At 43.8% G+C, this 26,633-nt stretch overlaps 1 protein-coding gene across 3 annotated transcripts; it reads right to left on the reverse strand.

Annotated features, from left to right (window-relative positions):
- Positions 1-17,067: 17,067 nt before the first annotated feature.
- LOC127219020 (C-type lectin domain family 10 member A) lies at positions 17,068-25,051 on the reverse strand. Of its 3 annotated transcripts, none has more exons than XM_051180192.1 (10): positions 24,973-25,051; positions 20,506-20,607; positions 19,574-19,684; positions 19,046-19,141; positions 18,890-18,961; positions 18,741-18,812; positions 18,517-18,603; positions 18,271-18,422; positions 18,087-18,193; positions 17,068-17,971 (listed from the first exon to the last, which is right to left on the reverse strand). In XM_051180192.1, exons 2-10 carry the CDS (start codon positions 20,564-20,566, stop codon positions 17,812-17,814), a joined length of 918 nt encoding a protein of 305 aa, XP_051036149.1. In that variant the 5' UTR covers positions 20,567-20,607; positions 24,973-25,051; the 3' UTR covers positions 17,068-17,811. The 3 variants fall into 3 exon arrangements, with proteins under 3 accessions (XP_051036149.1, XP_051036148.1, XP_051036150.1); XM_051180191.1 differs by having other exon boundaries at positions 19,574-19,687; XM_051180193.1 differs by lacking the exon at positions 19,574-19,684 and having other exon boundaries at positions 24,973-25,050.
- Positions 25,052-26,633: the final 1,582 nt, after the last annotated feature.

Genomic DNA, 26,633 nt, shown 5'->3' on the forward strand with positions numbered 1-26,633 from the left:
GCTAGGGTTCCCTGAGGCTTAAGATGGTAGCAAGAGTGGCACAAGGCGTCTGAGTTACATCTGCCTCTGAGAACTGAAGTCGATAAGCACTGTGGGTGCAACTTCCTCGAGAAATCTGTGCAGTGTTCAAAGGAGCTAGATCAGCCTGGGTGTCCGAGAGAGGTCTAACGCCCGTTACTATCACTTAAGAAGTTAAATTCGCCGTAACTGTCAACACCATAGCTCCCTAAAAGAGGGAAAGCGATGATATCAACGATCAACAAGCAACAAACAAGCGTTAATACAACCTTTCTCTTACTGACAATTCAATTCCTATAAGCATTGTGAGTGGCATTTGAGTGATGGATGTTTTTGCGGCTTAGGACATTTTGTGACACATCCTAAGTCAAAAGTCTCTTACAGGAGACAGACAGAAGTCGACTCCAATGTTGCTGTCACCCTGGCCTGGCTCTCTGAACATGTTCTGTCTTCAGAACATGTGTCCAATTCATCTATTCTGTGAGTGCCCTGAAGAGGCTGTCCTGAATCTGTGCACACATCCTTTTTAAATGGAGGCTCAGTGGGACTGTGCTCTGGCTCGTGCTTGTTAAATTAAAAACTAGATCAGAGGTCTCCCTCTGTATCAGCTCATCAAGTGTGCTTTAGTTACCCATGTCTTATTTCATCACATGTACAATCATTTAAACATTTTCTTCGTTTTGTTTTGTTTTGTTTTGTTTTCTGAGACAGGGTTCCCCCTGTGTAGCCCTGTTTGTTCTGGAACTTGTTTTGTAGACCAGGCTGAACTCACACTTACTGAGATCTGCCTGCCTCTGCTTCCTGAGTGTTGGGATTAAAGGCGTGCGCCGCTATGCTTGGCTCCATTTTCTTATTGTTAAACATGCAGGTTGTTTCTAATTTGTTTCTGCTTTTGCTTTTGCAGTGTTCTGATTAGCATGTTGTTAGTCAAAGATAAATGCTACACTTTGGATCTGTGATGTCCTCCATGGGCCCCATATTAGAGGGAAGGCCTAGCATGATGTCTTCTGGACTTGGAGGGCTGCAGGATAGAGGCAGTGGGGAACAGTCATGCCCTCTAGGGGGAATTATGGGACAGCAACCACTTTGCCTTTCACTTCCTGGTCATTAGGTGAAGGATTTTGTCTGCTAACCATCCCAATTCACCACAGGCCCAAAGCAATGACGACCGTCAATTGAGGACTGAATCTTCTAGAAGCATGAGTTAAAACACAGTAAGGCATAAGTAAGGATAAGCCCTTTGTCCTTGTAAGCTGTTTGCCCAGGCATTTGCTTTAGGGAGATAAAGCTGACCAGGGTAGCTTGGCTTTTAGACACTAACAGTGAAAATGAATCTAGTTTTGAGCTGTTTATAATCAAGCACACCCTACGGGGATGGAGGAAGGCGCAAACTGAGGGAGACCTGATGTGTTTTTAACTATCCTTTTGGAGAGTTCATGTGGTTCATGCAATATTTCCACACAAATCGTTCAGCAGGGGATGGGGGCGGGTTCCAGAAATAAGATTATGTCTTTGCCCAGGGTTGTTTGTATCTCTCTTAGCTCCTGCTGCCATGCTTTAGTTTAGAGGTTTTCCTGAATTAACGCTACACAATTTGTATTCTCGGGTGTGGGCCTGATGTCTCTGGTCCCTTAGCTCGGTAGACGGCTAATGATAAAACAAAGAGATCTCCCAGTCTTTGCAGAGGGACTCCATGAGTGTGTCAGACACACTGTCAGTACCCTAGCATGAGAAACCCCTGCTGCAACCTTCACTTCCTGTTTGTACAGAGCCTTGAGCTTAGACCGCAGAGAGAGACTGTCAGGTCTTCTAGATCCCCCAGAATACTTTGCAACTCCTCTAATCACCTGTGAAAATTGTAATGAACCACATGAGAAAGATATGGACAACCATGCTGATTAAACCAATTGAAAGTGTCCTTTATTAGCCAGTGACAAAGAGAGGGCGCAGGCCTCAGAGTTTCTTGGTGCCTAAGTTCAGGGGTACAGTGTTTTTAAAGGGAAAAAAATCACAAAAAAACTCAAATCAAAGGTATATGAGGGTCAGAGTAACCTTTATCAATAATTTCAGATATAGCATGACAATTATTTTTTACTAATACTGTTTTCAGTTACTTTAGGTTCCATGAATTATCTTGGTTAAAAATGGAGACCATGGTCAACGAGCCATGGGAATGTCAAGCGTGTTGCCAAGGCACATATGAGTGGTGGAGAGCAGAGAGAGAGCTGAGAGCTGAGCAAACACAAAACAGAGTCAGCACAAGATGGTGCTTCCTTAGCCACTTCCCCATTTCTTTTGGTGACTCTTAAATCTTTGGTTTTTTTTTTTTTTTTTTTATAAAGGGTCAGGTACTGGGTAACAGTCAGTTAATCAAGCAGGGCCCAATCCTTAAACCTTGCAAGGGAAAGACAAGAGGACCCATGGGACCAACAAGTAAGGTGGGCAGCCATGCAATCCAATCAAACCAGCTGCAAAACAAAGAACTGTTGGCCCTTTTTATTTATTATTTATAAGGGTCAACTACTATTTGGATGTATAACCAGGCATAATTCATTAAAGAAATTAGATCTGTTTTTATAAACCTATTATTTAGATACAGCAGAGCCAATAACATTTTGTGTTGGTGCCCAGTCCTAGGGAGCCATCAGCATTAGCCCTGTAGGGAACATTATTACCGCGAGTCCGAAGGGAGAAAGGTGCTTAATCCCCACCTCCAAATGGCTACAGTTGAGTTTCTTAAGCTTTGCCTTGTTCACAGGCTTCTCGTTTTTCTAACAGGAGCCAGGGTGGACAGTTGGTCTCCAATCACCTCAAGATGGCTTGAGGAGTCTGGTCTGTGTGGAATTTCATAGTCCATGTTTCTTCCTCCTCAGTGTTGTTTGCTTCCTCAGGCACGGAGGAGTCACAGGATGACACCTGTGACTCAGTGTTTAAATGAGTATAAATACTGGAACCTGCTGTACTGACGGTCCTGTGGCAGAGCCTCTGTCTTGTATTATTTAAAACTCTCTTGGGGACATTTTGCAGAATCAGGTAATTACTTCTTGGCCCTGGAATTAGGTGTGGCCAATTGAACTAGCAGGTAGGTCTCACACCAGTCAGGTGGTAGGCTTAGGGACAAGGTTTCCCTGTTCACAGCAGCCTCACATGTCAGTTTGGGATACACTGACTGAAGACATAGCTCTCTGCCTCTGTTGTTTGAGACATTTAGGATTCCGACTCTAAGATCCTCCGTCTGGGTAAGAGAATCCTCATGTCTTGAGATGTGGAGAGTAATTCATCTTCCCTGTAGACAAGGAAGAAGTTTTCCTGGTTTGTCAGGCCTACATGGTGGAGTGGTCATGCCTCCACAGTTGTGGCAGGAGCACCAGGAAATCAGGCAAGTCCTCTTTCCCTGCATCCATCTCCTGTGATAAGGCTAGCATGCCATCTACTCTGAGGGGGTCTCAGTGGGTTCTGACATCATGCCAAACGAAGATGGGTGCCGTAAGTGGGAGTTTCTAGACAGGTCAAATGATAAGAATTCTTCTTATCCAAGACACACGTCTGAGATTTGATTTAAAAACAGCAAGTTTTTTAGTGGTTTTAATTTCTCTTTCCAAAATCCTGGGAGCCTTTGAAACTAACCGTAGACCTTAGGGAGGAAGACAGAGGAGAGACAAGGAGAGGGACTGTCCTTTTCAGGAAAGTAGCTACAATGACACCAGACACATCAGGGGGCTGAGTGAGTTTCAGGTCCATTAGTCAAAAGAGATCTCTTACAGAGGAGAAAAGATCATTCTACGAGGAAGCAGGCTTGAGGAATATGCTACCTATGCTACATGACAGTACTCCTATAGATTCTGGATAGGGGAGTGGGGCTTGCCAGGGTGTGATGGAAGCCATGCTACCTCGGATCCATTATGGAGGTTGGATTTCTTTCATGCCTGTCCACAGCCTTCTGCTCAGATGTGCTAACAGCCAATAGGAACGAAGCAGAGAGGTGACCACTGGAAGGAAAGAAAAGGCTTGAAATTAAGTCACTCAGCAGTGTCTAGGACAGCCTTCAAAGCTACAGAGAAACCTTGTCTTGAAAATCTAAACAAACAAACAAACAAAAAGTGTATCCCCTCATTTGGAAGGATCCCAGTGTCCTAGCAGGCCTGGAGGGTAACAGCTAAATGTTGGCTGTCCTCCTGGATCTCCTATTGTCCTCATCCTTGAACTTCCCGTGTGGTTGCTGAATATAAAGAAGATCAGGTCTGCCAGCTGGAGCCCACAGATATGCTTGCCCTGCACAGGCTATGGATAAGGGCCAGTCTTCAGTTCTTCACCAATTACCAAGTTTTAGGAGAAATACAAGTTAACCACACAGCAGTCTTGTTTGAACAGAAAGCTATATTTAAAATAACTTAGTGACATTTTATTTCCTATGAACTTGAGAACTTCTGAGAAATGTCAAAACTGTTGATGACAAAAGATTCAGAATAGCCATGGTTAACAGTTTCACAACTAGGTCTGAAAAAAGCCTTGCCAATTAAAAACAATGTCAGTTCTTTCAGAGGACCAGAGTTTGGTTCCCAGTGCCCATGCTGGGGGCTCACAATCTCCTGTAAGTCTAATCCCAAGGGACCTTTTCTTGCTTCTATGGAGTGGACACCTGCATATGTGTAACATATGACATATGTGTAAGAACTCTCTCTCTCTCTCTCTCACATACACACACACACAAACACACACACACACACACAAGATGGTTTCAGGGGATCTGATGCCCTCTCCTGGCCCTTACAAGCCCCACATTTGTACTGTCCATATACAGGTAAGCAGGTACAGGTATACATACATATATATATATATGTATATATATACATATATATATGTTTGTAAGTAGTTTTCTTTTTAACACACAGATATACATAAATAAATAATAAATCTTTTCTAAATTGTCACAATTAAGCTGTTTTCACTGAACAGATTTTGGAATGAGAGTTATGCTGAGACCAGCAATCCTTCAATGTATCAAAATCTCTAAGGGATTAGAGTGATGGCTCAGCAGTTAAGAACACTTGGGCTGCTGCTCTTGCAGAGGACCTGGATGTCGGGACCAGTATTGGCTCAAGACCTCCACGTCCAAATTCTCAGCACAAAGGAGATCAGAGGGCAGGGATAAGGGACAAAGACAGGAGATAGAGGATGAGAGAGAAGGGGAAGGGAACAAAGGAAACGGGAGGGATATTTGTTTTAGGAGGACAAAGGACTGCCTCTGGATAGAGAGAAGACAGGCATGGCCCATAGGCAAATGACAGTTTATAAAGGAAGGTAAAGGGGGGAAAACCCTTGTTAATTAAGTGAGCCAAAGTGGGCTTTTTTTTTTTTTTTTTTTAGCCTGTCCTGGAACTCGATCTGTAGATGAGGGTGGCCTCGAACTCACAGAGATCTGCCTGCCTCTGCCTCCCAAGTGCTGGGATTAAAGGCGTGAGCCACCACACCTGGCTCAAAGGGGGCTTTTGATTGCTGAACTTTAATACTTTGATAGCTGGACCTCAGTAGTTAACCTCAGGAGGAGGAAGTGGCTAAACAGACTCAACCCAGGTGGCAGCTTTAGGAATGTAATCTAACTGTTTTTAGGAAGGCAGAGGGGATGGGGGAAAGGGCAAGGCCTGCCAGAGCCATGTTTGCCATGCTCAAGCCGGCTAGATTCCCTTCACCGGGTTTGATACCCCAAACCCACACCTGATGGTTTCAGGGGATCTGATGCCTCTTCTGGCCCCTACAGGCACCCACATGTGTGCTGTGCATATACAGGTAAGCCAGTACATGCATATACATTTTTTTAACTTGTAAGTAATTTTCTATTTAACTTTTCCAACTTAATTACATATACCATTTCCTTTCTACAAAATTTACCCTTCATTGGTCTTCTGTAACTTCATTTGAACCTTATGATTTCTACCCTTTTCCAGTGAAGGAACAAAACCCTTACTTTCCCAAATCCTTTCTGTGGGTCTGTGGTTGTTTTGAAACAGGGTCTTACTGGCCTGAAACTCAATATGTTCGCCAGGCTGTCCTCAAACTCACAGAGACCCATTTGTCTCTGCCTCTCAAATGCTGGGAATAAAGGCATGCACCACCATGCCTGGCCCTTTCTGATTCTTCAACATCCTCTTTCTTTTTGACTTTCAGAAAGAAACCTCCATACCCTTAACCTTGTTCCAATCTCTCTTCCCACCTGCTTCTTCCTTCCTGTTTGATTTCCTTCCTTTAAAATTTGAAAGTCTTTACAAAATCCTTCCCCTTTTCAACAAAATGCTGTTTGCTTCTTCCAAGTCCTTCCCCAAGCTACAGCTTTATTTTCCTTCCTATGTCATTTTGCATTTATATTTATACACACTAATTTAAGTTTTAAAACACCTTTGACAGACTCAAATACATGAAAAACTTACAATGTTTCCATTTAGCTTAAGCTTTTACCAAAAATAGATACAACAACTCAGGAAAGGATATATACTAACAATTCTAATTTACCAACAAATTTAAGTCATTGCATCCATCAAAATTGCCTTGGTCACACCAACCATGATGCATCAGGGATAACTTAATAGTCCTGATTTTAGAGACAGGAGGGAGGGCCTAGACTCTACTCCAAATGACTTGACAGATTTTGATGATCCCTCTTAGAAGGCATCACCCTCTCTGTGGAGTGGGTGGGGAATAGATTAGGAGGGAGTTGGGGGAGCATGGGAGGGAGAGGGAACTGGGATCATTATGTAAAAAAAATTGTATCAATAAAAAAGAAAAACGTCTTGATTTGATTTTATGTGCATGCTCACATAAAATGTAGTTTATCTGAACAGAATTACCTAGAGAGCTTTACCTGTCCTGTCTACCTTGTAGACATATATATTCTGGGGAGTGAGGAGTAAGAATAGGACTAACGTCAGAGACTTCAGAGCCAGGAAAAAAACTGAAACAAATCAGAAATGATTCAGGCAGCTGAGCCCCCAAGGCTCCCACTGCCACTGCCCATAGAGTCACAGCTAGAACTGCAAGTAACCAACCCAAGGCCCACTCATTAGGAAAGAATTCATGCCTGGTACTATAAATCTAGCCCACTACTCATGGCTAGTGAGGTCCTGGATGCTAGAGGAGAACCTACTATTACCACTTTCCCAAACCAGCCTAATTCCCAGCTGCATTCTAAATACTTCCTTACACCCACAGGCAAGTGTGGCTCTCACCATCATCAAGAAGCTTCTTTTATCAGCTGACAGAGACCATCACAGAAATCCACAACCTTTCAAATGTTATGGGGATCCCACTGGAGAGGACTACTCAAAATTCATAGACAATTCAAAGTGTGAACGTCTTTATTCCAGCCAGCTGGGACTACCCTGAGGTATTTGGGAACCTCTTTTAATATATAGATATTATTTTGTCAGTTCTGTTCCTCTACAGATAGAGTATGTCTTCAGCTAATAATGGAATTAAGTTTGAAATCAAAAATAAATTAAATTATAGACCTTAAAGAATCTACAGGCCAAAGAGAGTCTCAAGAGAAATTAGAAATGCTTCTGAAATGAACTAAGTGAAAGAATAACACATTAAAGCTTGTAATAGAGAAATTCTTAGCAAGGCATTCCATTGTTTATAATAAAAAGAAGAAAGTTGGGTCTGGAAAGATGGCTCAGTAGTTAAAAAACACTTGCTGTTCTTCCAAAGGATACAGGTTCGATTCCCAGCACTTGTTTTTTCCCACTGTTGTGAAGGTTTCAGTCATGGTTGGGCATCAATATGTAAAAGGAGTTCTTAATTTGTCTAAATAATAAAAGGCCGGAGTTAGATACAGACAGAAATGCTGAGAGATCAGAGAAGGAGCAAACCACAGCACACCTTACCTCCTTAGCATCTCAGCAAGACAAGAGAGCTATTTCCTGTTTATCCCTGATTACATCCTGTTTCTGCCCAGCTACATCACTTCCTGTCTGTCTGTACAGACCTCCAGACCTCTATGGTTACCAAGTGGTGAGCTCCATTCTCTGATCCTCAGACAGGCTTTCTTTGTGCAAGAAAGCTATCACCATATTTGGAGACTATGGTGAGTTGGCAGACATAATATGATAACAGAAGTCCTAGCCTCATAGACAGAAGCAAAAGGGGGAAATCAAGGCTATGATCCTGTGGCCACATCAAGGGCTTGCCTCCAGTGGCTGGAACACTTTCCAGGAAACTCCATGTCTTAAGTTCAGCCAGCTTCCATTAGCACTACATGTTAGAGACTAAGCCTCTACTGTATTTCCTCTATGTATTCATCTGTTGACACTATAACTTGGCTATTGTGAACACTACCACTACACTATGTGCAAGCATCTCTGTATATGTCAACATAGATTCCTTTCAGTGTATACCTAGTAGTGCACACCTGGATCACATGGCGTTTCTCAGTTTAGTTGTTTAGAAACCCTGTCTCTGGTTTCAGCAGTGACTAAACTAAATCACATTCACATCAACAGCAAGTAAGGTATTGGTCCACACACACATTTGCTGTTTGCTTTCTTGATAGCCATTCTGACTGGGGTGCGATGGAATCTCCACTCAGTTTCCACCTGCATTTCCTGATGACCAAGGATGCTGAACATTTTTTAAAAACATATTTATTGACCATCTGTACTTATTGTTTGGGAAGCTGCCTGAATTGCCTGCCTGTGTATTGGTTGGGTTGTTTTCTTTTTAATGTTTATTTTTGAGTTCTCTATATACTCTGAATATTAATCTCCAGAAAGATGAACCACTGACAACCCTCCTCCCACACTCTGGAGCCCGTTTTTCACTTTGGTAATAATTTCCTTTGCCACACAGAATTCTTTCAATTTCATGAGTCCCATTTATCAACTCTGTTTATTATTTCTTGGGCTTCTAGAGTCCTTTTCAGAAAGTTCTTGCCTACCTTGAAGTGCTTCCTTCTAGTACTTTCAAAGGTTCAGGTCTTATATCAAGGCCTCTGTTCTGCTTTGAATAGATTTTTGTACAGAAAGAGAAATGAGGATATCTAGTTTTGTTCTCCTACCGGTAGCCAGTTTTCTCAACACTATGTGTTAAGGAAGATATCTTTCCTTGGGTGCTGGAGTAGTTAATCTTGTCAACTTGATGGTATCTGGAAACAGTTAAGAGACACACCTCTGGGTGGGTCTGTGAGAGAATTTCCAGAAAAATTAACTTAGGAGAGACTACCCTTCCTTAGAGTGGATGGCACTTACTAGCAGTTTACCCAGATGATGTCTAAGGAAAAAGGAATGTTACCTACCTTCATTTAAACACTTTTAAAATTTATTCTTTGACAATTCCATACAAATATACAATGTGTTTTGATCATTTCATTCTACCTTAATTTGCTTTCTACCTGTTGTGATAAAGACCACTACCAAAAGCAACTTGGGGGAGAAAAGGGTTTATTTAACCTACATGCTCCATCCATGGTCCATCCTTGAAGGAAATCAGGGCAGGAACTCAAGGTAGGAATCTGGGGGCAGGAATTGAAGCAGGTGCTCTGGTCTCTGTATGGAGGCGTGGGTTCGAATCTTGCTTTTGACACTAGATATCACGTGAGAAATAAGATTCACTGGGACACAGGTATAAGTTGAATGATTTTTATTCGGGGAGAAATCACTTACACCTGAAACAGATGACCGCCGTGGGTTCCCGATCCAAGGACACCACCCGGATGCTCTCTGCAACCCTACCAGGAAGCAAGAGAGCGAGCTGGGGTCCAGGACCCCAGATCTAGCCTCCCATAGGTCATGTCCACATCTGTGCCCACGCCCCAATGGGCAGGTCAGTGCAACATGTGCAGGCGGGGTGGATATCGCACTACAGAGTGCTGCTTACTCGCTTGCTGCCTGTGGATTTCTCCACCTGCTTGCTTAGCTTTTCTGCTTTTCTTCTTTTCTTTGATGTTTTTGAGACAATGACTATCAATTTAGCTCTAGAATTCACTGTGTTGACCAGGCTGACTTTGAACTCACAGAGACCCTCCTACCTCTGCCTGCAGAGTGCTGGGATTAAAGGTATGTGCCACCATGCCCAGTTCAGCTTTCCTTCTTATACAACCTAGGACCACCTGCCCCGAGGTGGCACCAGCTGCAGTATGGAGCCCTCCCATGTCAATGATTAATCAAGAAAATGTCTCCACGGGCTTAGTTACAGGCCAATCTAATGGAGATGTTTTTCTCTGTTGAGATACACTCTCTTCCTAGATGATCCTTGTTTGCATCAAGTTGACAAAAACCAAAGCAAAGCAAAACAAATGAAACAAAAGTAACCCCCACACCCCAGTATCTACCCCATCTCTCTCCTATTGCACACATTCTTCTTCCCCACACCCCTCCCTACTTGGATGATTTTTCTTTTATACTTACTATTTGAAGATTTCACACTTGTATACAATGTGTTTTGATCATATCTATCCCAATATTTTCATATATATACATATACATACATACATATATCTCCCATTGAATTTAATTAGGATTGCTTGATGTGCATGGAGGTAAAGTTATTTACTGCCTCATGAAAAGCTCACTGTCAGCCACACCCCTGAAGAATGATTCTCCTCCAGCAGCCTTCAATTTCCAATGGCCTCTCAGCTAGGGGTGAAGCCTCATAAGCCCCTCCCCTATCCATGCTGGAGTGCTATCAGGCTTGATCTTATTCAGGTAACCCCAGTTTTTGTGAGTTCATGAGTGTAACGACCATGTCCTGCCCAGAAGACGGCCTTTTTTGGGCACCCTCCCTATCCTCCACCTCTTAGATCCTTTCTGTTACCTCTTCCATGTTTCCTGAGCTTGCGGGGAGGAAACACTGTGTAGGTATCCCATTCAGAGCTGAGCACTTAACAATCGCTTTTTCTCAGGACTTTGATAAGCTAGGAGTTTCATATTAATTACTGTTAATTAAATACTGCCCACTCCAAAAAAAGGAGCTTCCCTGGCTGTGGTTACAAACATAAATATTTAGGAGGCAGTTTAACAATATGCCCATTTCACAAAACAACAGTAGTAGCTTTCCTCCTGGGGCCATAACCTGTCTAGCAAGGGGCTTTTGACCAAGTTTACAATATCAGGCGTGAATTCTCTCCTGTGGAGCAGACCTCAAATCCAATAAGAAAGTTACTCCCATAACAGTCATGACACTATTACACCTGTAGGCAATCTTGCCTAGAAGGTTAGTATTGTAGGATGCAGAGCTCAATGCTAGGTAATATTGATGACTTTTCTTCTCCCTCCAGGGCCTGCATAGTACCTTCTAACACTATAAAAGCTAATTAACAGGAAATTTCTAAATCGGGTTCAGCTCCATTTCTCTATGTCCTGCAACCAAAGTGAGACCCTGCATGATTTGGGGCAGGGTGCTCTGGAGACTTCCTGACCAACAACTCATAGGGAGGTGTCCATCCCATGGCTGGCCCCGAGGTTTTGTTTTGTTTTTAATGGATTATTCATTTCTTCTGAGAATAGCACTGTACCTGTGTAGGTACGTCACTTGAGCTTTTTACAAAGTAGTAAGTTTCCATTAGATTTTTTTTTTCACCTCGACTCTTCTTCTCTCTCTCTCTCTCTCTCTCTCTCTCTCTCTCTCTCTCTCTCTGTGTGTGTGTGTGTGTGTGTGTGTGTGTGTGTGTGTGTGTTCTGGTGTCTACAGAGTCAGAAGAGAGCATTGGGTTCCTCAGAGCTATAGTTACACCCAATATGGTTGCTGGAAACCAAACTCAGGTCCTCTGACTGAGTAGCCCATTTAAAAATGTATTTATTTATAATTATTTATTTTAATATTTTATATGATGCATGTTTTATCTCTGTGTATGTGTTTGTAGCATGTGGGTGCCTGGTGCCTGCAGAGGACAAAGGAAGGTGTTGGGATCCCCTGGGACTGGAGTTACAGATGGTTGAACCTGAATCTTCTGGGAGAACCAGCTCTCCAAACCACTTAAATGTTTCTTTTTTTAAATTTTAGACTATTTTATTTTATATGTATGGCTGTTTGCCTGTATGTATGTACATGCACCTCGTGTATGCCTGGTGCCCATGGAGGTCAGAAGCGGTGTTGGATCACCTGGAACTAGAGTTAGAGATGGCTGTGAGCTACCATGAAGGAGCTGGGAACCAAACCTGGCTCCTCTGTAGAAGCAACTGTGTTTTCAACCACTGACATCTCGCCAGCTGCCCCACTGATATCTCAACACAGCCCGGTACTTATCCCTTCTCATGTTACATGCCTTCTACTGTTCTCTTACCCCCAAGGCCTCTTCCTCCTACCCCTCTCATGGGTCCTTTCTAGCCTCCTAACTTCTACAGAGACTCCAAATGAGCACGCAAACCCAAAGTTTTGAAGCTGGGATCCACAGCTGAGAGAGAACATTTATAGTTTGTCTTTCTGGGCCTTGGTTTTGTCTCCGTATATTTTTCAGTTCCATCCGTTTTTCTGAAAAATTTCAGTCTTTTTCTGACCTTTTTAGTTGGTAGACATTTTATTACTACTTCTAATCTAATTACTTATTATGGATCTACTAAGTTGTTTATATCCTCTTGTTTTAATATTGGTAGGTCATGTATGTCTAGAAATGTATCTATTTCTTCTATATTTTCCAATTTATGTATGCCCTAATGATCTTCTTTGTTTCATTAGTATCTATTGTAATGTTTTACTTTTCACATCTGATTTTTATCAATTTGGGTCTTTCCCTTTTCCGTGTGTGTGTGTGTGTGTGTGTGTGTGTGTGTGTGTGTGTGTGTGTGTGTAGTGCTGGTGCCTACAGAGTCAGAATAGGGCATTGGATTCTTTAGAGATAAATACTTACAGACAATTGAGCCACCCAATATGGTTGCTGGGAACCACACTCAGGTCCTCTAAATAAGTAGTAAATATTCTTAATTACTGAGCTATCTCTCTAGCCCCTCCTACTTTCTTTTGGTCAGCGTATCTAAGAGTTTGTCAATTTTCTTTTGTATTTTATGTTACTTTTTATTAAGACCTTTTAAAAGATTTATTTATTACTTATAGCGTTCTGTCTGCATGTATGTTTGCAGACCAGAAGAGGCACCAGATCTCATTACAGATGATTGTGAGCCACCATGTGGTTTCTGGGAATTGAACTCAGGACCACAGCCAGTGCTCTTAACCACTCAGCCATTTCTCCAGCCCTATTAAGAACTCTTAAATTAAAATACCTCACTCCTCCCTTTCCTTTCCCCCCTCCTGCCATGTTCCCCCCACTCCCTCTCAAATTGATGGCCTCTTTTTCTTTGGTTAATATTGTTACATGTCTAGGTACATAAACATATAATATAACTATTGAGTCCATTTAGTGTGGCTTGGGTGTATATGACCTATTGCTATTGTATAATGAACTAGGGGTTCATCCCTGGGAGAAGCTAATCCTCCCTCTCAGTAGTCTTTAGTTACCCATTCTTTGTCTAGTATTGGGGCCCATGAGATTTCTTCCTTCTGAGTTAGCACATTTATTGATATTGACATTGTTTGGGTCTTGTTTAGTCAGCCTTATTGTTGAGGTATTGATGGGAGATGTCATTCTGTATATATGTTTCTCTTATTGGTTAATGAATAAAGCCCCATTGGCCAATAGGAAAGCAGGATAGGCAGGACTAGGAGACAAGGAGGATTCTTGGAGATGTAGTAGGGAGGAGTCAAGATATAGGACATGAGGGAAATAAAATGTCAAAACCTTCTCTCTGGTAAGATAAATGACCATGTAGAAATACTTTGATTGATAGAAATGGGTTAGTATTTAAGACAGAGCTAGCCAATAAGAAGCTGTAGCTATGGCCAACAGCTTTATAACTAATAGAGTCTCTGTGTGTTATTTTGGGGCTGATGTGGCTGTGGGTCCAGGCTGGTGGGGAAAGTGCTTGTAACAAGATATCTTAGATGTAGCTTCCCTACATGTCATTTATAGGAGACACAGTCTCACAGCACACACGTCAGACTTCCTGGTTCTTACAATCTCTCCAGCTCTCGTTGGAAATGTTCCCTAAGCCTTAGGTCTAGGAGTTGTGCTGTAGATGTATCTGTTAGGGTTGGGCTCTCTGCTGACCCCTGCACTACATCCAGCTGTGGTTTTCTGTAATGTTTTCCATTTGTTATTGCTGTGGCCTTTGGTTACTTCTCAGAAGTCAACACAATGAACTTTGGACACAAGAAAGACCTGGAAGATTGAGCTGAATCTAGCCTGAATCCTCCTTCCTGAATCCAGCTTTTATAATACTAGGAGTACTACATAAATTGCCAAGGGAGAAACACAACCAATGACCCTATCCCTCTGTAACACCTATGAACCACAACAATGACCAATGTGGCCATCTATCCTGAAAGGTGCAATATTGGCACTCCTATCTCATTAGTAACCATAGCAACCAATAGTTGTCTAATTGGACTGAAGGTCCACTCAGTAGGAGGAAAGTCATGTCTAGTATTGGAAACCTAACCAACTACCCAAGATTAGTGAGGATATGGATCTTAGGAGAGAACCTACTACTGCCACTTTACTAGACCAGTATCATTTCTAACTACATTCTAAATTTATCTTTATACCCACAGATATATGTAACTATCCCTCTTCATCAAAGAATCTTCTCTTTGCAGTGAATGAAAACCATTACAGAAATCCACAACTTGTCAATTTTCTTTCCTTCTCAAAGAATCATTAATTCTTTTCATTTATTTCTTCTCTGATATTGGTTTCTAGTTTTAATACACTGTGATCAGAGACAAGAAATGAAATTATCTTAATATTTTTGTACTTGCTAAGACTTGCTTTGTGTCCCAAAAACATGATCTGATTTTTGAGGGTATTTCATGGGCTGTTAAGAAGAATATGTATTCTGTAACCTTTGGGTAGAATATTTTATAGATGTGTGTTAAGTTCATTTGATCGATAATGCCATACAACTCTCTCTATCTCGGTCTGTCTGTCTCTCTCTCTTTGGTTTTTTTGAAACAGGGTCTCACTGTGTAGCCCTGGCTGGCCTGGAATTCACTTTGTAGACCAGGTTAACCTTGAATTCATAGGGATCCTCCTGCCTCTGCTGGAATTATAGGCATGTGGGGCTAGCCTAACTTAAGCAACCTGCTTTGCCTCCACTGTTTGTATCTTTTATTTCTTTCTGCCAATACCATACTGTTTTTTTTTTTATTACTGTGACTCTATAGAATAATTTGATGCTTTGTTTGTTTGTTGTATTTTTGAGACAGGATCTCACTGTATAGCCCTGACTATCCTATAACTCATGGTATAGACCAGGATGGCCTTGAACCCACAGAAAGCTGCCTACCTCTGCCTCCTGAGTGCTGACATCAAAGGCCTGTACCACCATGCCCAGAGCATAGTATAATTTGAGATCAGGGATTATGACACCTTCATTGTTACTCTTTCTATTCACATTGCTTTGGCTATTCAGAGTTTTTACTGTTTCCATATGAATTTTAGGTTAGTTTAATGTATTTCTGTGAAGAATGTCTGTGGAATTTTTATTATATTTATTTATTGGGAGGGGAAGAGAGTTGCATGCCATAGCACATGTGTGGTAGTCAGAGTACAATTTGAGGAGATCAGTTATCTTCTTCTACCATGTATTTCCTAGGGATTGAACTCAGGCCATCAGCATTGGCAGCAAGCACCTACATCACTGAGCCATCTTGCCAGTGCCATGTTACTGGAAATTTGATTTCAGCCACATACTCTTTTTCATATTAATACTTCGTTTGGTTCCATGAGGAAGGAACATCTTTCTGTGTTCTAGTATCTTCTTCAGTTTTTAAATTTCATGTTTTAAAGTCTTAATTATACAGGTCATTTACATCCTTGGTTAAATTAGATATAGCTGCTCTTTACAGGTTGAATTTTGCATCCTCTAACTCTGATTAAAATGTTTAACAGCCTTGTGATGGAGTGCTCACTGACTTACTTATTTCTGTGGGACTGAGGATAGACCCCAGGGCCTTGGGCTCTTAGGCAGGCTGGAAAAGCCTCTACCCTGAAGTGCATTCTCAAGCTACGTGATAGAACACCTGATACATTCATGTATATAACCATACCACATTCGATTAAGGACAATCTAAGTTCACCTTTTCTCCTGTTTGTATTCACCGTATTACTGTGGCTGACACTTAAAGCACTGTTTGAATAATAGTGAAGAAAGTAAAAGCAAAACCTTTAGTACCATGAGTTGTTTTGCCTGTTTCATCACAGGAACAGAGAGCAAACTCAGGCTGTCTCCATCTCTGCCCTGGTCGGTCTTTCTTTTGCACATAAATTTTGGGTTTAACTTCCTTCCTACCTTCCTTTCTTCTTTAATTATTATTTTTTTTCCTTTGGGGAATTTCCCCTTCTTTTCTAACTCCTTCCTTATGTATTTATTTTCTTTTTCTTTCATTTTTAACAGGGTCTTGCTATATAGTGTGTTCCACCATACACTTCTTCTATTTTACTTCAGATTTTTTTTAAAATTTCACATGATCTATGTGTTTGTTTGGAATTCTACAGTGTCTGCCACTAAGGAATTTACCTAAAATTTACAACAATGGCATTAAAACATCACATTTGTTTTGTTGGGTATTTTTTTTAATTAAAAAAAAATGCATGTGGATGTTTTACCTGTGTGTGTGTGCGTGTGTGCGTGCGCACACACACGCACGCACACACGCACACACACACACACACCACATGTCTGGTGCCCATGGAGATCAGAAAGAGACAGAGACATCAGGTGCCCTGGAACTGGAGTTACAAACCATTGTAAACCACTGTGTGGATACTGGAAACCACACTCAGGTCCTCTACAAGAGCAGTCGGCGGGTGCCCTTAACTTCTGAGTAATTTCTCCAGACCATCACACATTTCACTTCTAAATCACTTAACATTTTTCATTTTGATTTTCCTGTTAAATCCAAAATGATCTAGAGAAACGATTAGGAGATTACCTGCTGCCTCGGCTCCTTTAAGATGAGCTTCTGTGCTCATTTCTAACTCTTCCATCAAATTCAGAGAACCATTGCCTCCTGTCATTAGTTGAGGTTTTATTTATGGGCAAACTCTTTCTCTGTGTCTGCCAGTTGTTCTGTGAGCATCTGGGAGCCTTGACTGGTGGGTCCTTGGGCCCTTACTACAACCCTTAGTTGTTAGCATCAGTGCCTCCCTTCTGAGGTCCTCCTGGTTGTTGCCAAGTGTTTGGTGATTCTGGGTTGTGTGTGGTATGTACCTGTAACCTGTCTGTAAATGCAGCTTCACTCTTGTGATGAATAGAACAGACCAGTAAGATCATTCAATGCTTCTGAAGTACTCAGTGCTGGGGTAGCTCAGTTCCCAGTGGGTAGACAGATAACACCAATGACTTGAATGACAGAAAAAGTTGCCTAAGTGTATCTATAAATAACAAAATGGGGCTCCTAACCAGATCATCTGGCCAAAAGTCATCCAATTCTTATGTTGCCACCACCCACCCAAGACTTCATAATGCTAGCCAGCTCACGACCAACTCCCTACCACAGCAACTCATAGAACATACTTTAAAAAAATAACTTGACAATAATAGGCTATACACTGTACACAGCATCAGGGTTCTAATAACCACACCATTCCAAACATAACACTACATTCCTTAGATACCATCCTTTATCTATCTCTTGAAATGCTAGGAAAAAAAAAAAAGTATCCCAAGATGGAGATACCAAGACAGGGGGATTACCAACACCAGACATCCAAGGTTTATGGCACTGAAGATATAAGTTAGGGGGAGGGGACTCTTAGCTGCCTTTACTCAGATCTGTTTCACAGACCCAGCGGTAAACCCTCTGGCAGACATCATCATTCCAACGACCGTCATCGTAAGAGAAGTGGGCACAGTCCTCACCTCCTCCCAGCCCATGTCCATGCCAGTTATCCGGCTGCAGTGGCTTCCAGTTCCTGAAAACAAATGGCTCTGAGCTCCAGGAGGCCAGGCCCTCAGCCATGTTACCCAGAGCTTCCCACAAATCCCCGGTCCCAAGGAGAGGGAGCAAGCTGTAGGCAACACACATACTTGAATCCTTTGTCAAAGTCAGTCCCGTCCACCCATTTCCAGGGTCCATTTTGGTCTGTAAGGCCCATCCAGGTGGGCACAGGGCCCTTGTGATCATTGATAAATTTCTGGGGGAAAGAAAGAAAGCGGGCAATAACTTCTCCTTCTAACAGACAACCTCCAGGACAGCCCATCAAAGCCACACCTGCTCCGCCATGGAGTTGACCACCACCAGGTGAGCATTCTCCAGCTGGCAGTATTTGTCAGCATCAGGCCATGACTTCCCAGACTGAGAGAACCAGTAGCAGCTGCCTTCATGCTCTACCCAGTGAAGGGGGCAGCAGGCCATTTTGGAGCCTGTGAAAAGAAAGGGGAGGATGGAGAACAGAGGCGCTGCCTAACATGCCCTCTCCCCATAACTGGAGCCAACTCTGCCCATCGCCTTCCTCACCATTGTTCTTGAGGCTGGCCAGCTGGCACGACAGTGTCTTCAGGTCCTTCCCAAGCTCTTGGACACGCTCTGTTATTTCAGATAGGCCTGGGACACAGGTGGAAATGAGTGCAATGCTCTACTGTGACATCCAGTTGACCAGTCCCTGGCACTCAGATGGCCTGCACAGCTTCCCTCTGGAACCACACGCTCATCTCCCAGGGTACAGGAAACAGAGGTCTAACCTGTTTTGAATGCCTGTTCCTTTTTCTCCAGTGTGCTCTCCAGAGAGGAAACTGTCTGGCGCAAGTCCCGGCCTGGGAGACGACAGTTCAGCACCAGGAGCCCACTTTGGCCCACACCCTCTGCACACTCAGAGACCAGGGCCTCCTACCTGCCAGCAGTTCTTGCCTGTGGTCGTCCACCTCCACTTTCAGAGAGTTGATCTTCTCTTGCAAGCTGTCACCTGCACAACAAGGGACTGGAGCTCAGGACTCTGTCCTCCCTACCCAGTCACGGCTGCCCAGAACCTGCTCATAGCCCAACTCACCCCTGGAGGCCAGGGCCTGCACTTCGTTCTTTGTGTTGGAGGTGACGTTTTCTAAAGTGGCTCTCAGGGTGCCTAGGTCCCTCCTTAACTGGGAATCTGATGAGGGAGATAGAATGATCAGAACCAACATTGCTCTGTCCCTCTGTGCCAGCACTGAGCTGGGCACGTGGCACAAAGAGTAGCACTCTGGGCCACAGAGTCCCGGGGGGCAGGCCCCAGTATTGCACATGAGTCAGCCGAGGCTTGGGAGGTGAGGTAATGTGACCATGGCACCCAAGCTCAATAATAAGTGGCGCGGCCAGCAGCCTTGCCATCGTGAGTCCCCACGCAGGGCCCCCACCAGTGCTCTCACCATTACCCTCCCAGTCACTGTGCCTTATGCTCCTCTGGCTGTTAACCTCGTCATTGCCATGGCCCTCGCTGCTGTCTCTAAGTGCCCTTTGCACCCATCACTCACTGCCTCTGTCCACCCTGCCCACCACGCCCCCCTGGGATTCCTCTCTCCCCTGCCACTGTGAGGGCACCCACTTTGGGATCCAATCACGGAGACAACCACCAGCAGCAGGAGGCCGAGGCCCAGGGAGAACAGGAGGAGGTGGGTCCAAGAGAAGATACTCCACAGGAAGGCGTGGGGGGCAGCTGCTGAAAGAAGAGAGGGTTAAATGGTCTAGAGCAGATGTTCTCAATCGGTGGGTTCTGACCCCTTTGGGGGTCGAATGACCCTTCCTCAGCCTGCACAGCAGATATTTATATTACAACTCATAATAGTAGCAAAATTACAGTTATGAAGTAGCAACAAAATAATTTTATGGTTGGAGGTCACCACAGTGTGAGGGACTGTATTAAAGGGTCACAGTATTAGGAAGGTTTAGAACCACTGCTCTGGAGTGTGACAGATACAGGAGGTGTGGGCCCCAGGGGCCAATCTAGGGGTAATTGTTTGGCCCCAGTAATGCTATAAAAGGGAGAGGCTAAGATGGATTGGGGTGGGGGTGCTCCAACCTCTCTCTCACCTCTCATGGCCCAACACAAGTCCACATTCATAGAAGCCTCTCCCTCTGTCAGGGCTCAGGTGCCCAAGTGTGAGAATGCACAGACATTAAGCGCACACAGTCAGGGGCTATAGTGCTCTGTGAGGTCTTACATCAAATTTGGAAGAGTAATACAAAGACATAGAGGTAGCTGGGGACAGCCGGGCCATTATCAGGCCCTTAGCCTTTGCATGAGTGTGTGAGCAAAGGGTGAGCTTCTCCACCATGCACAGCTTCGATCCCCACCCACAAATCATGGAAAGTCAGGACACTCCAGGTCACTCTCCCTGTCCGAGGACCTTGTATGTGCAATGTACCGGGCTCTCACAGTGGGACTGAGCGCACTGGTGCATGGCGAGAAACGACAGCAGAAACCGATTGACATACTCAGAGCCCGCTCACGAGACTTCGTCCCTCCTTTCCTCTCACCTTTTCCAGCCTCCTGGTTTTTCTCCTCATTCCCCAAGTTCTGGAAGTTTTCATATGTCATTGTCTTGTTTGGAAAAATGCAGGCTTGCGGGGCTCACAGAACTGAAATGGAGAAACCAGAGTTCAGTTTGGGGTGCAACTAGGTCTAGGACGAAGCAAGAAGCTGAGGGTTTCAGCGGGGTACTCCAGATGAGAGTGAGCCTAGGCTGCCCTGGGGATGCAGGTAGACATGAGTGCAGCTTGGCTAGACATGACCTCAGAATTGCATCGGCTTTGAGGAGTGGTGGGGCTGGGGCTGCATTTGGAGGTGAAATTGGAGCTAAGGATGTACCGCTCTGTGCTGCTTTGACTTGTACAGCACTAGCCAGAGTGAAAAGGCATTTGGAAGACCACAACATACTGTCTGTTTGGTTTTGAGTTTTGTTTGTTGTTGTTGTTGTTGTTGCTTTATTTTTCTGAGATAAGGGTTCTCTGTGTAACCCTACCTGTCCTGGAACCCACTCTGTAAACCAGGCTGGCCTCGAACTCAGAGATCTACCTGTCTCTACCTCCTGAGTGCTAGGATTAAAGGTGTGTGCCACCACCGCCTAGCAACATACTGTTTCTTTAAGGCCATGGGATGCCTTGCCTGACCACAGTCTGAACACACAAATATCCTCAAACACTACTTTTAAATGTCATGTGTGGAAGGGCTTTCCTCTCGATTTACTTTGAGAAACCTGACATGCTCTGTCTACCTTTCTCTCCCTTTAACATATTTACTATTTATTTATTTGTATACTTACTTAATATCCTGGCCCCAGTTTCCCCTCTACTTACGCTCCTCCTCCCCTCTGTTCCCATCCCCCAATCTACTCCTCCTCCATTTCTGTTTAGGAAAGGGCAGATTTTTACAGGAGTATCAACAAAGCATGGCATATCAAGTTGCCGTAAGACTAAGCACCTCCCCATGTATTAAGGCTGGGCAAGGTGACACAGTATGAGGAATAGGGTCCCAAAAGCCAGTAAAAGAGTCAGAGGCAGCCCCTGTTCCCACTGTTAGGAGTCCCACAAGAGGACCAAGCTTCATAACTGTCACATATATGCAAAGTGCCTAGGACAGTCCCACACAGGCTCCCTGGTTGTTGATTCAGTCTCTGTGAGCGCCTATGAGCCCAGGTTATTGATTCTGTGGTTTTTCTTGTGGTGTCCTTGACCCCTTTGACTCCTATAATCCCCCTCTTCCTCAGGATTCCCTGAAATGCACCTACTGTTTGGCTGTAGGTCTGTATCTGTTTCCATCTGATGACAATTGGGCTAGTCGTCAATCTAGTGACAGGAGATGGCCAGTTCAGGCCATGTATCTGCTATTGCTAGGAGTCTTAGCTGGGGTCATCCTTGTAGATTCCTGGGAGAGCCCCTTGTGCCAGGCTTTTTACCTGACCCCAAAGTGCCCCCCTTTCCAGGAGTCTCATTCAGTATTCTCCCCCTCCGTTGTCCCTCCCTCCCTCTGCCAGAACCTGATCACTCATGTTCCCATCCCCCCCCACCCTCCATCCACTTACGAACTCTCTTCTATTTCCCCTTCCCACAGAGATTCGGGCATCCCCCCTTTAACTTTCCTTGTTACCCAGTCTCTCTGGGTCTGTGGATTATAGCACAGCTATCCTTAATTTTACAGTAAAAATCCACTTATGAGTACGTATCATGTTTATCTTTCTCAGTCTGGGTTACCTCACTCAGAACAATATTTTCTAGTTCCATTCATTTGCCTTCAGATTTCCTGGTGTCCTTGTTTCTAACAACTGAGTAGTACCTCATTGTGTAAATGTACCACATTTTTTAAATCCATTCCTCAGTTGAGGAACATCTAGGTTGTTTCTAGGTTCTGGCTATTACAAATAAAACTACTGTGATCATAGTTCAGCACGTGTCCTTGTGGTATGATTGAACATCCTTTGGGTCTATGCCCAAGACAAGTATAGCTGGGTCTTGAGGTAGATCGTCTCCTAGTTTTCTGAGAAACTGACACACTGCCTTCCAAAGTGGCTGTACAAGTTTGCAATCCTTGCTCCACATCCTCTCCAGCATGAGTTGTCACTTGTGTTTTTTGGTCTTAGCCACAAGGTAGTTTGATTTGCATTTCCCTGATGGCTAAGGATGTTGAACATATCCTTTATGTGTTTCTTGGCCACTTGAGATTCTTCTGCTGAGAATTACATCTGATCTGTGCCCCATTTTTAAGATTGGATTATTTGGTTTGCTAATGTCTACTTTCTTGAGTTCTTTAAATATTTTGGGGATCAGCCCTGTGTCAGATGTGGGGTTGGTGAAGATCTTTTCCTACACTGTAGGCTGCCGTTTTGTCCTATTGACAGCATCCTTTGCCTTACAGAAACCTTCTCTCTTGAAAGGCCTAATACTGCAGTTCCACTTTGAAAGGTTTAAGATACTACAGTCCAAAGAGAATGATTTTATCTAGCCCATCATTTCAAATCATAGGAAATTTGGAAAGGGTTTGCTGTTGCTTACCATGCATTTGTATTTAATGTGTGTGTGTGTGTGTGTACATGTGTGGCATGTACACACATGGAAGCCAGAGGATAATTAATAGGAGTTGGTTCTCTCCTTCCACATTGTGGTTTCCAGGAACTAAACTCAAGTCATCAGGCTTGGCAGATAGCTCCTTTACCCGTAAGCCAGCTCAGCAGCCCAACAATTTGTTTTTGCTTTTTCAATAATAGCTATTATTGTCTCAAGAATCAGTTTGACTGTTTGGAACACATTGTCTTCAGGACCTTAGCATTTTCATGGTCACTTATGAGCAATTCTAATGGGGTGGGTGTAGGAAGAATAAATAGCAAATTTTCATGATGGTTTATAATGCAAAGATATAAAATATAAATAACTTAGAACATAGCACTCAAATGAAAAATTTTAACAAAGTCATACTGTTCTTTGAAAATTTGTAAATAAAAAATAAAGGTTAAGATCTCAAAAAGAGGTGCTACTCGTGGGTCTAAAATGGAAACAAACTTGTCCTTGTATCTCACGTGGAGGCCCGGGCATTTGCACCCAGGCGGGAGCATAGAGGGATTGAGTCTAAGAAGTGAAACGAGCTGAGTGTGGACAATTTGGGGTAGGACAATTTGTATGAAGATTCAAATTGGATCTGGGGTGGAGACAGGTTAGAGTTGAGGTAGGAGCTGGGATAAGGACTCGGGTAAGGGCCTGCGAAGGCACCCATTGTGTAAACTGCCTGCCCTAAATTCAGCTCCCACATCCATGTGGAAAAGCTCGGCAAAGGGCTGGAGAGATGGCTCAGTGGTTAAGAGCATGTAACAGTCTTGACCTGAGTTCAACTCCCAGCTCACAAGTGCCCTTGCCTCCAGCTCCAGGGAAATTGAACTCCTCTGGCCTCTGAAGGGACCTGCATTCACATGCACATGTCCACATACAGTGACACACATATACATACAATTCAAATAATAAATAAAGTTTAGAAAAGAAAGAAAGGAAAATATCAAGCTAGCCATGGTGTTCTGTTGGTAATCCCGGTGCTGGATCCCTGAAGCTTACTGCCAGGTCAGCCTAGCCTAATTAGCAAGTCCTGGGTCAGTCAGAGACCTTGTCTCAGAAAACACACACACACACACACACACACGCACGCACGCACGCACGCACGCACGCACGCACGCACGCACCACCACCAACAACAACAACAAAAACCACCAATGTGGGCCTGGGGAGATGGCCCAGTGGATAATGTGCTCATTGTACAAGCATATGACCTGAGTTTGGATTCCCCAGCACCAGTGTGAAGGCTGGTTGTAGTGGCACACTCTTGTAACTCCAGTGCTTTTGGGAGAGGGGCAGACACAAATCATAAGAACTCACTGGCAGATGGACTAGCACAAATGACAAGCTTCTGGTTTAGTGAGAGGACATGCCTTAAAAAATATAGTTGAGACTGATAGAGGAAAATATTTGACATCAACCTCTGGCCTCTATACATGCCTGCACCTGCACACATGGTGCACACACATGCATACAATACACATATACATGAATACAATATACCACACACACACTCACAATAACAATGCAAATAGCTCCTGAGGAATTATAGCCATGGCTGTTCTTTGGCCTCCACATATATGTGCATGAATGTATACATGCACCTACACATACATGAACCTGTATATTTTAGGTTAGAACTAGAGTTTGGATCTAGAATATCTCCAAAAGTCTGTTAAGCAAAGAACTGAGGTTAGGGTTGAGGATAAGGTAGCAACTGGGCCAAAGATGGGGCTGAATTTGAGTCTTAGTTTAACTAGAATCCAGTGAAGTAGGGCAGTCATAGGTCTCACACAAAGCCTTCCTATGCCTGTACACTTCCTTCCACCCAAGGCCCAGAGTCCATCCCTCCTTGTGTCACCTAACACATTCCCTGTCCCACTGGACCCCTGAAGACCCCAGTCCGGTTACCTGTGTGAAGTCTGGAGACCGTGATTCTTGGCTTCCCTGTGTGGTGATGAGCAGGGTTGGGAGTCTGTCGAATGGAGAACTATATCCCAGAGGGCTGACGTGGGAGGGGCCAAGCAGAAGCCACGTACGTACATGTCAGAGCTCATCTGGTCCTTATGTCTGAAAGTCCAATGGTCTCTTTTGGGAACACCCAATTTTCTCAACTTCTAACAGTAAGCCCTGAGTGAACTGGAACTTGAGTGTTTGTGGAGAGTGTGGGAGAGAGTGTAAAGGACAAGCTTCATTCACACTTTCCAGGGTATGCCTTCCTCTGGTTCTCTTTCTTGGTGCTCTTGTGACTTCCTTGTTTTTCGATAAGTGGGAAGGGAATTGCAACAGAGGCACACTCTATTTTTCTTCTCCTAAGCCTCTCATTTCCATTTGCTTCATCCCCATGCCCAAGACACCATGAATTTTTGTGTCACTGAATACCCACTCTACGGGAGATCATTTACTGTTCATAATCCTCGTCTGTCTCCCTGACACCTGAGGACCACAGGACCAAGCTCTCCATCTCCATGTCCCTCACCCCACTCAGAAGGTTAGGGTACGGAGGTGGGTATCAGGACAGGAAATCGATTCCCAGTACCGCATCTGGAGGCAGTGTGGATGATGGAGGGAAACAGCCCTAAGTCAAACACCGTGACATCCAACACCCAGCCTGTCTCTCTTGCTTGCATACTCAGACTTCCATTTCCTCACAGGAGTACATAGGTCTTCAGAACACATAACCGTTTCAATCAGGAACATGAATGTTGGAAAGCAAAAACCCTTTTAGTTTCTTTGTTGTTTTCTGTTTGTTGCTGTTTTCCATTTCAACTTCATTGTTGTTTTGACACTTACTTGTTTTAATTGAACTGGTATGTGTCAGGACCATTAGTACACGCCCAGTCATAAAATATGCTGGGTTCACCTGCATCTCATTCCGTATGTTCGTTCCACCTTTTAGTTATTTTTTATTTCACTACTTGTGTTTATGCTTTTTCATCATGGTTTTGTTTTCTTATTCTATATTTTGACTGGTCTGTGTTTCTAGTTAGAGCTCTAACTTGGATCTAGACTCAGATCCCCTTGGATTTAGACTAGGTTTCCCAGACAGCTGCTATCAAGAGGTAAGGAAGCCCTTTAAGAGGCACCTGAGTGGGAGGCCTTCGTCACCGATATTCTCTGGAAGGAGGTTGTGAGATCCTGGCCCTTTCCTCTTTGTTTTTGCTTCCTAACCAGGAACGAGGTGCTTCTGCTGCCCCACACTCCTGATGTGATGTACAGACTTGCTGTGGGCACAATGCAATGGAATCAACCAGAGGTTGAAACCACAGAAAATGTGACTCCAAATAAGGCTGTCCTTTCTGTAAGTTGATTGTCTTGGGTAGTTTTTATAGGACAGGATACAGACTAACACAGGTTTTGCAAGCTAGTGCTGAAACTGAATGGGGTACAGGGGATAGGCCCTTAGTAGGAACCCACTCTTTGAAAAGTATGGGGAAGAAGACAAGAGGGAACCCCAACATGGTATCAACCAGCTGAATTCTACAAGTTTGAACTATGGAGGTTGCCCAATGTTGTGATGGCTCCATTCCAGGGAAATGATGGAGGTCACACCAAATCTGTAGATGACGTTC

This window comes from Phodopus roborovskii, unplaced genomic scaffold (genome assembly GCF_943737965.1).
Source record: "Phodopus roborovskii unplaced genomic scaffold, PHOROB, whole genome shotgun sequence".
Classification (NCBI taxonomy): domain Eukaryota; kingdom Metazoa; phylum Chordata; class Mammalia; order Rodentia; family Cricetidae; genus Phodopus; species Phodopus roborovskii.

Excerpts from the sequence above, each read along its gene's own strand:
- LOC127219020 (XM_051180191.1), bottom strand. The coding sequence starts at position 20,566 with ATGACATATGAAAACTTCCAGAACTTGGGGAATGAGGAGAAAAACCAG. Across the intron at positions 18,962-19,045 it reads GCAGGCCCTGGCCTCCAGGG|GTGACAGCTTGCAAGAGAAG; the intron begins GTGAGTTGGGCT and ends CTTGTTGTGCAG. Across the intron at positions 17,972-18,086 it reads GACTTTGACAAAGGATTCAA|GAACTGGAAGCCACTGCAGC; the intron begins GTATGTGTGTTG and ends ATTTGTTTTCAG.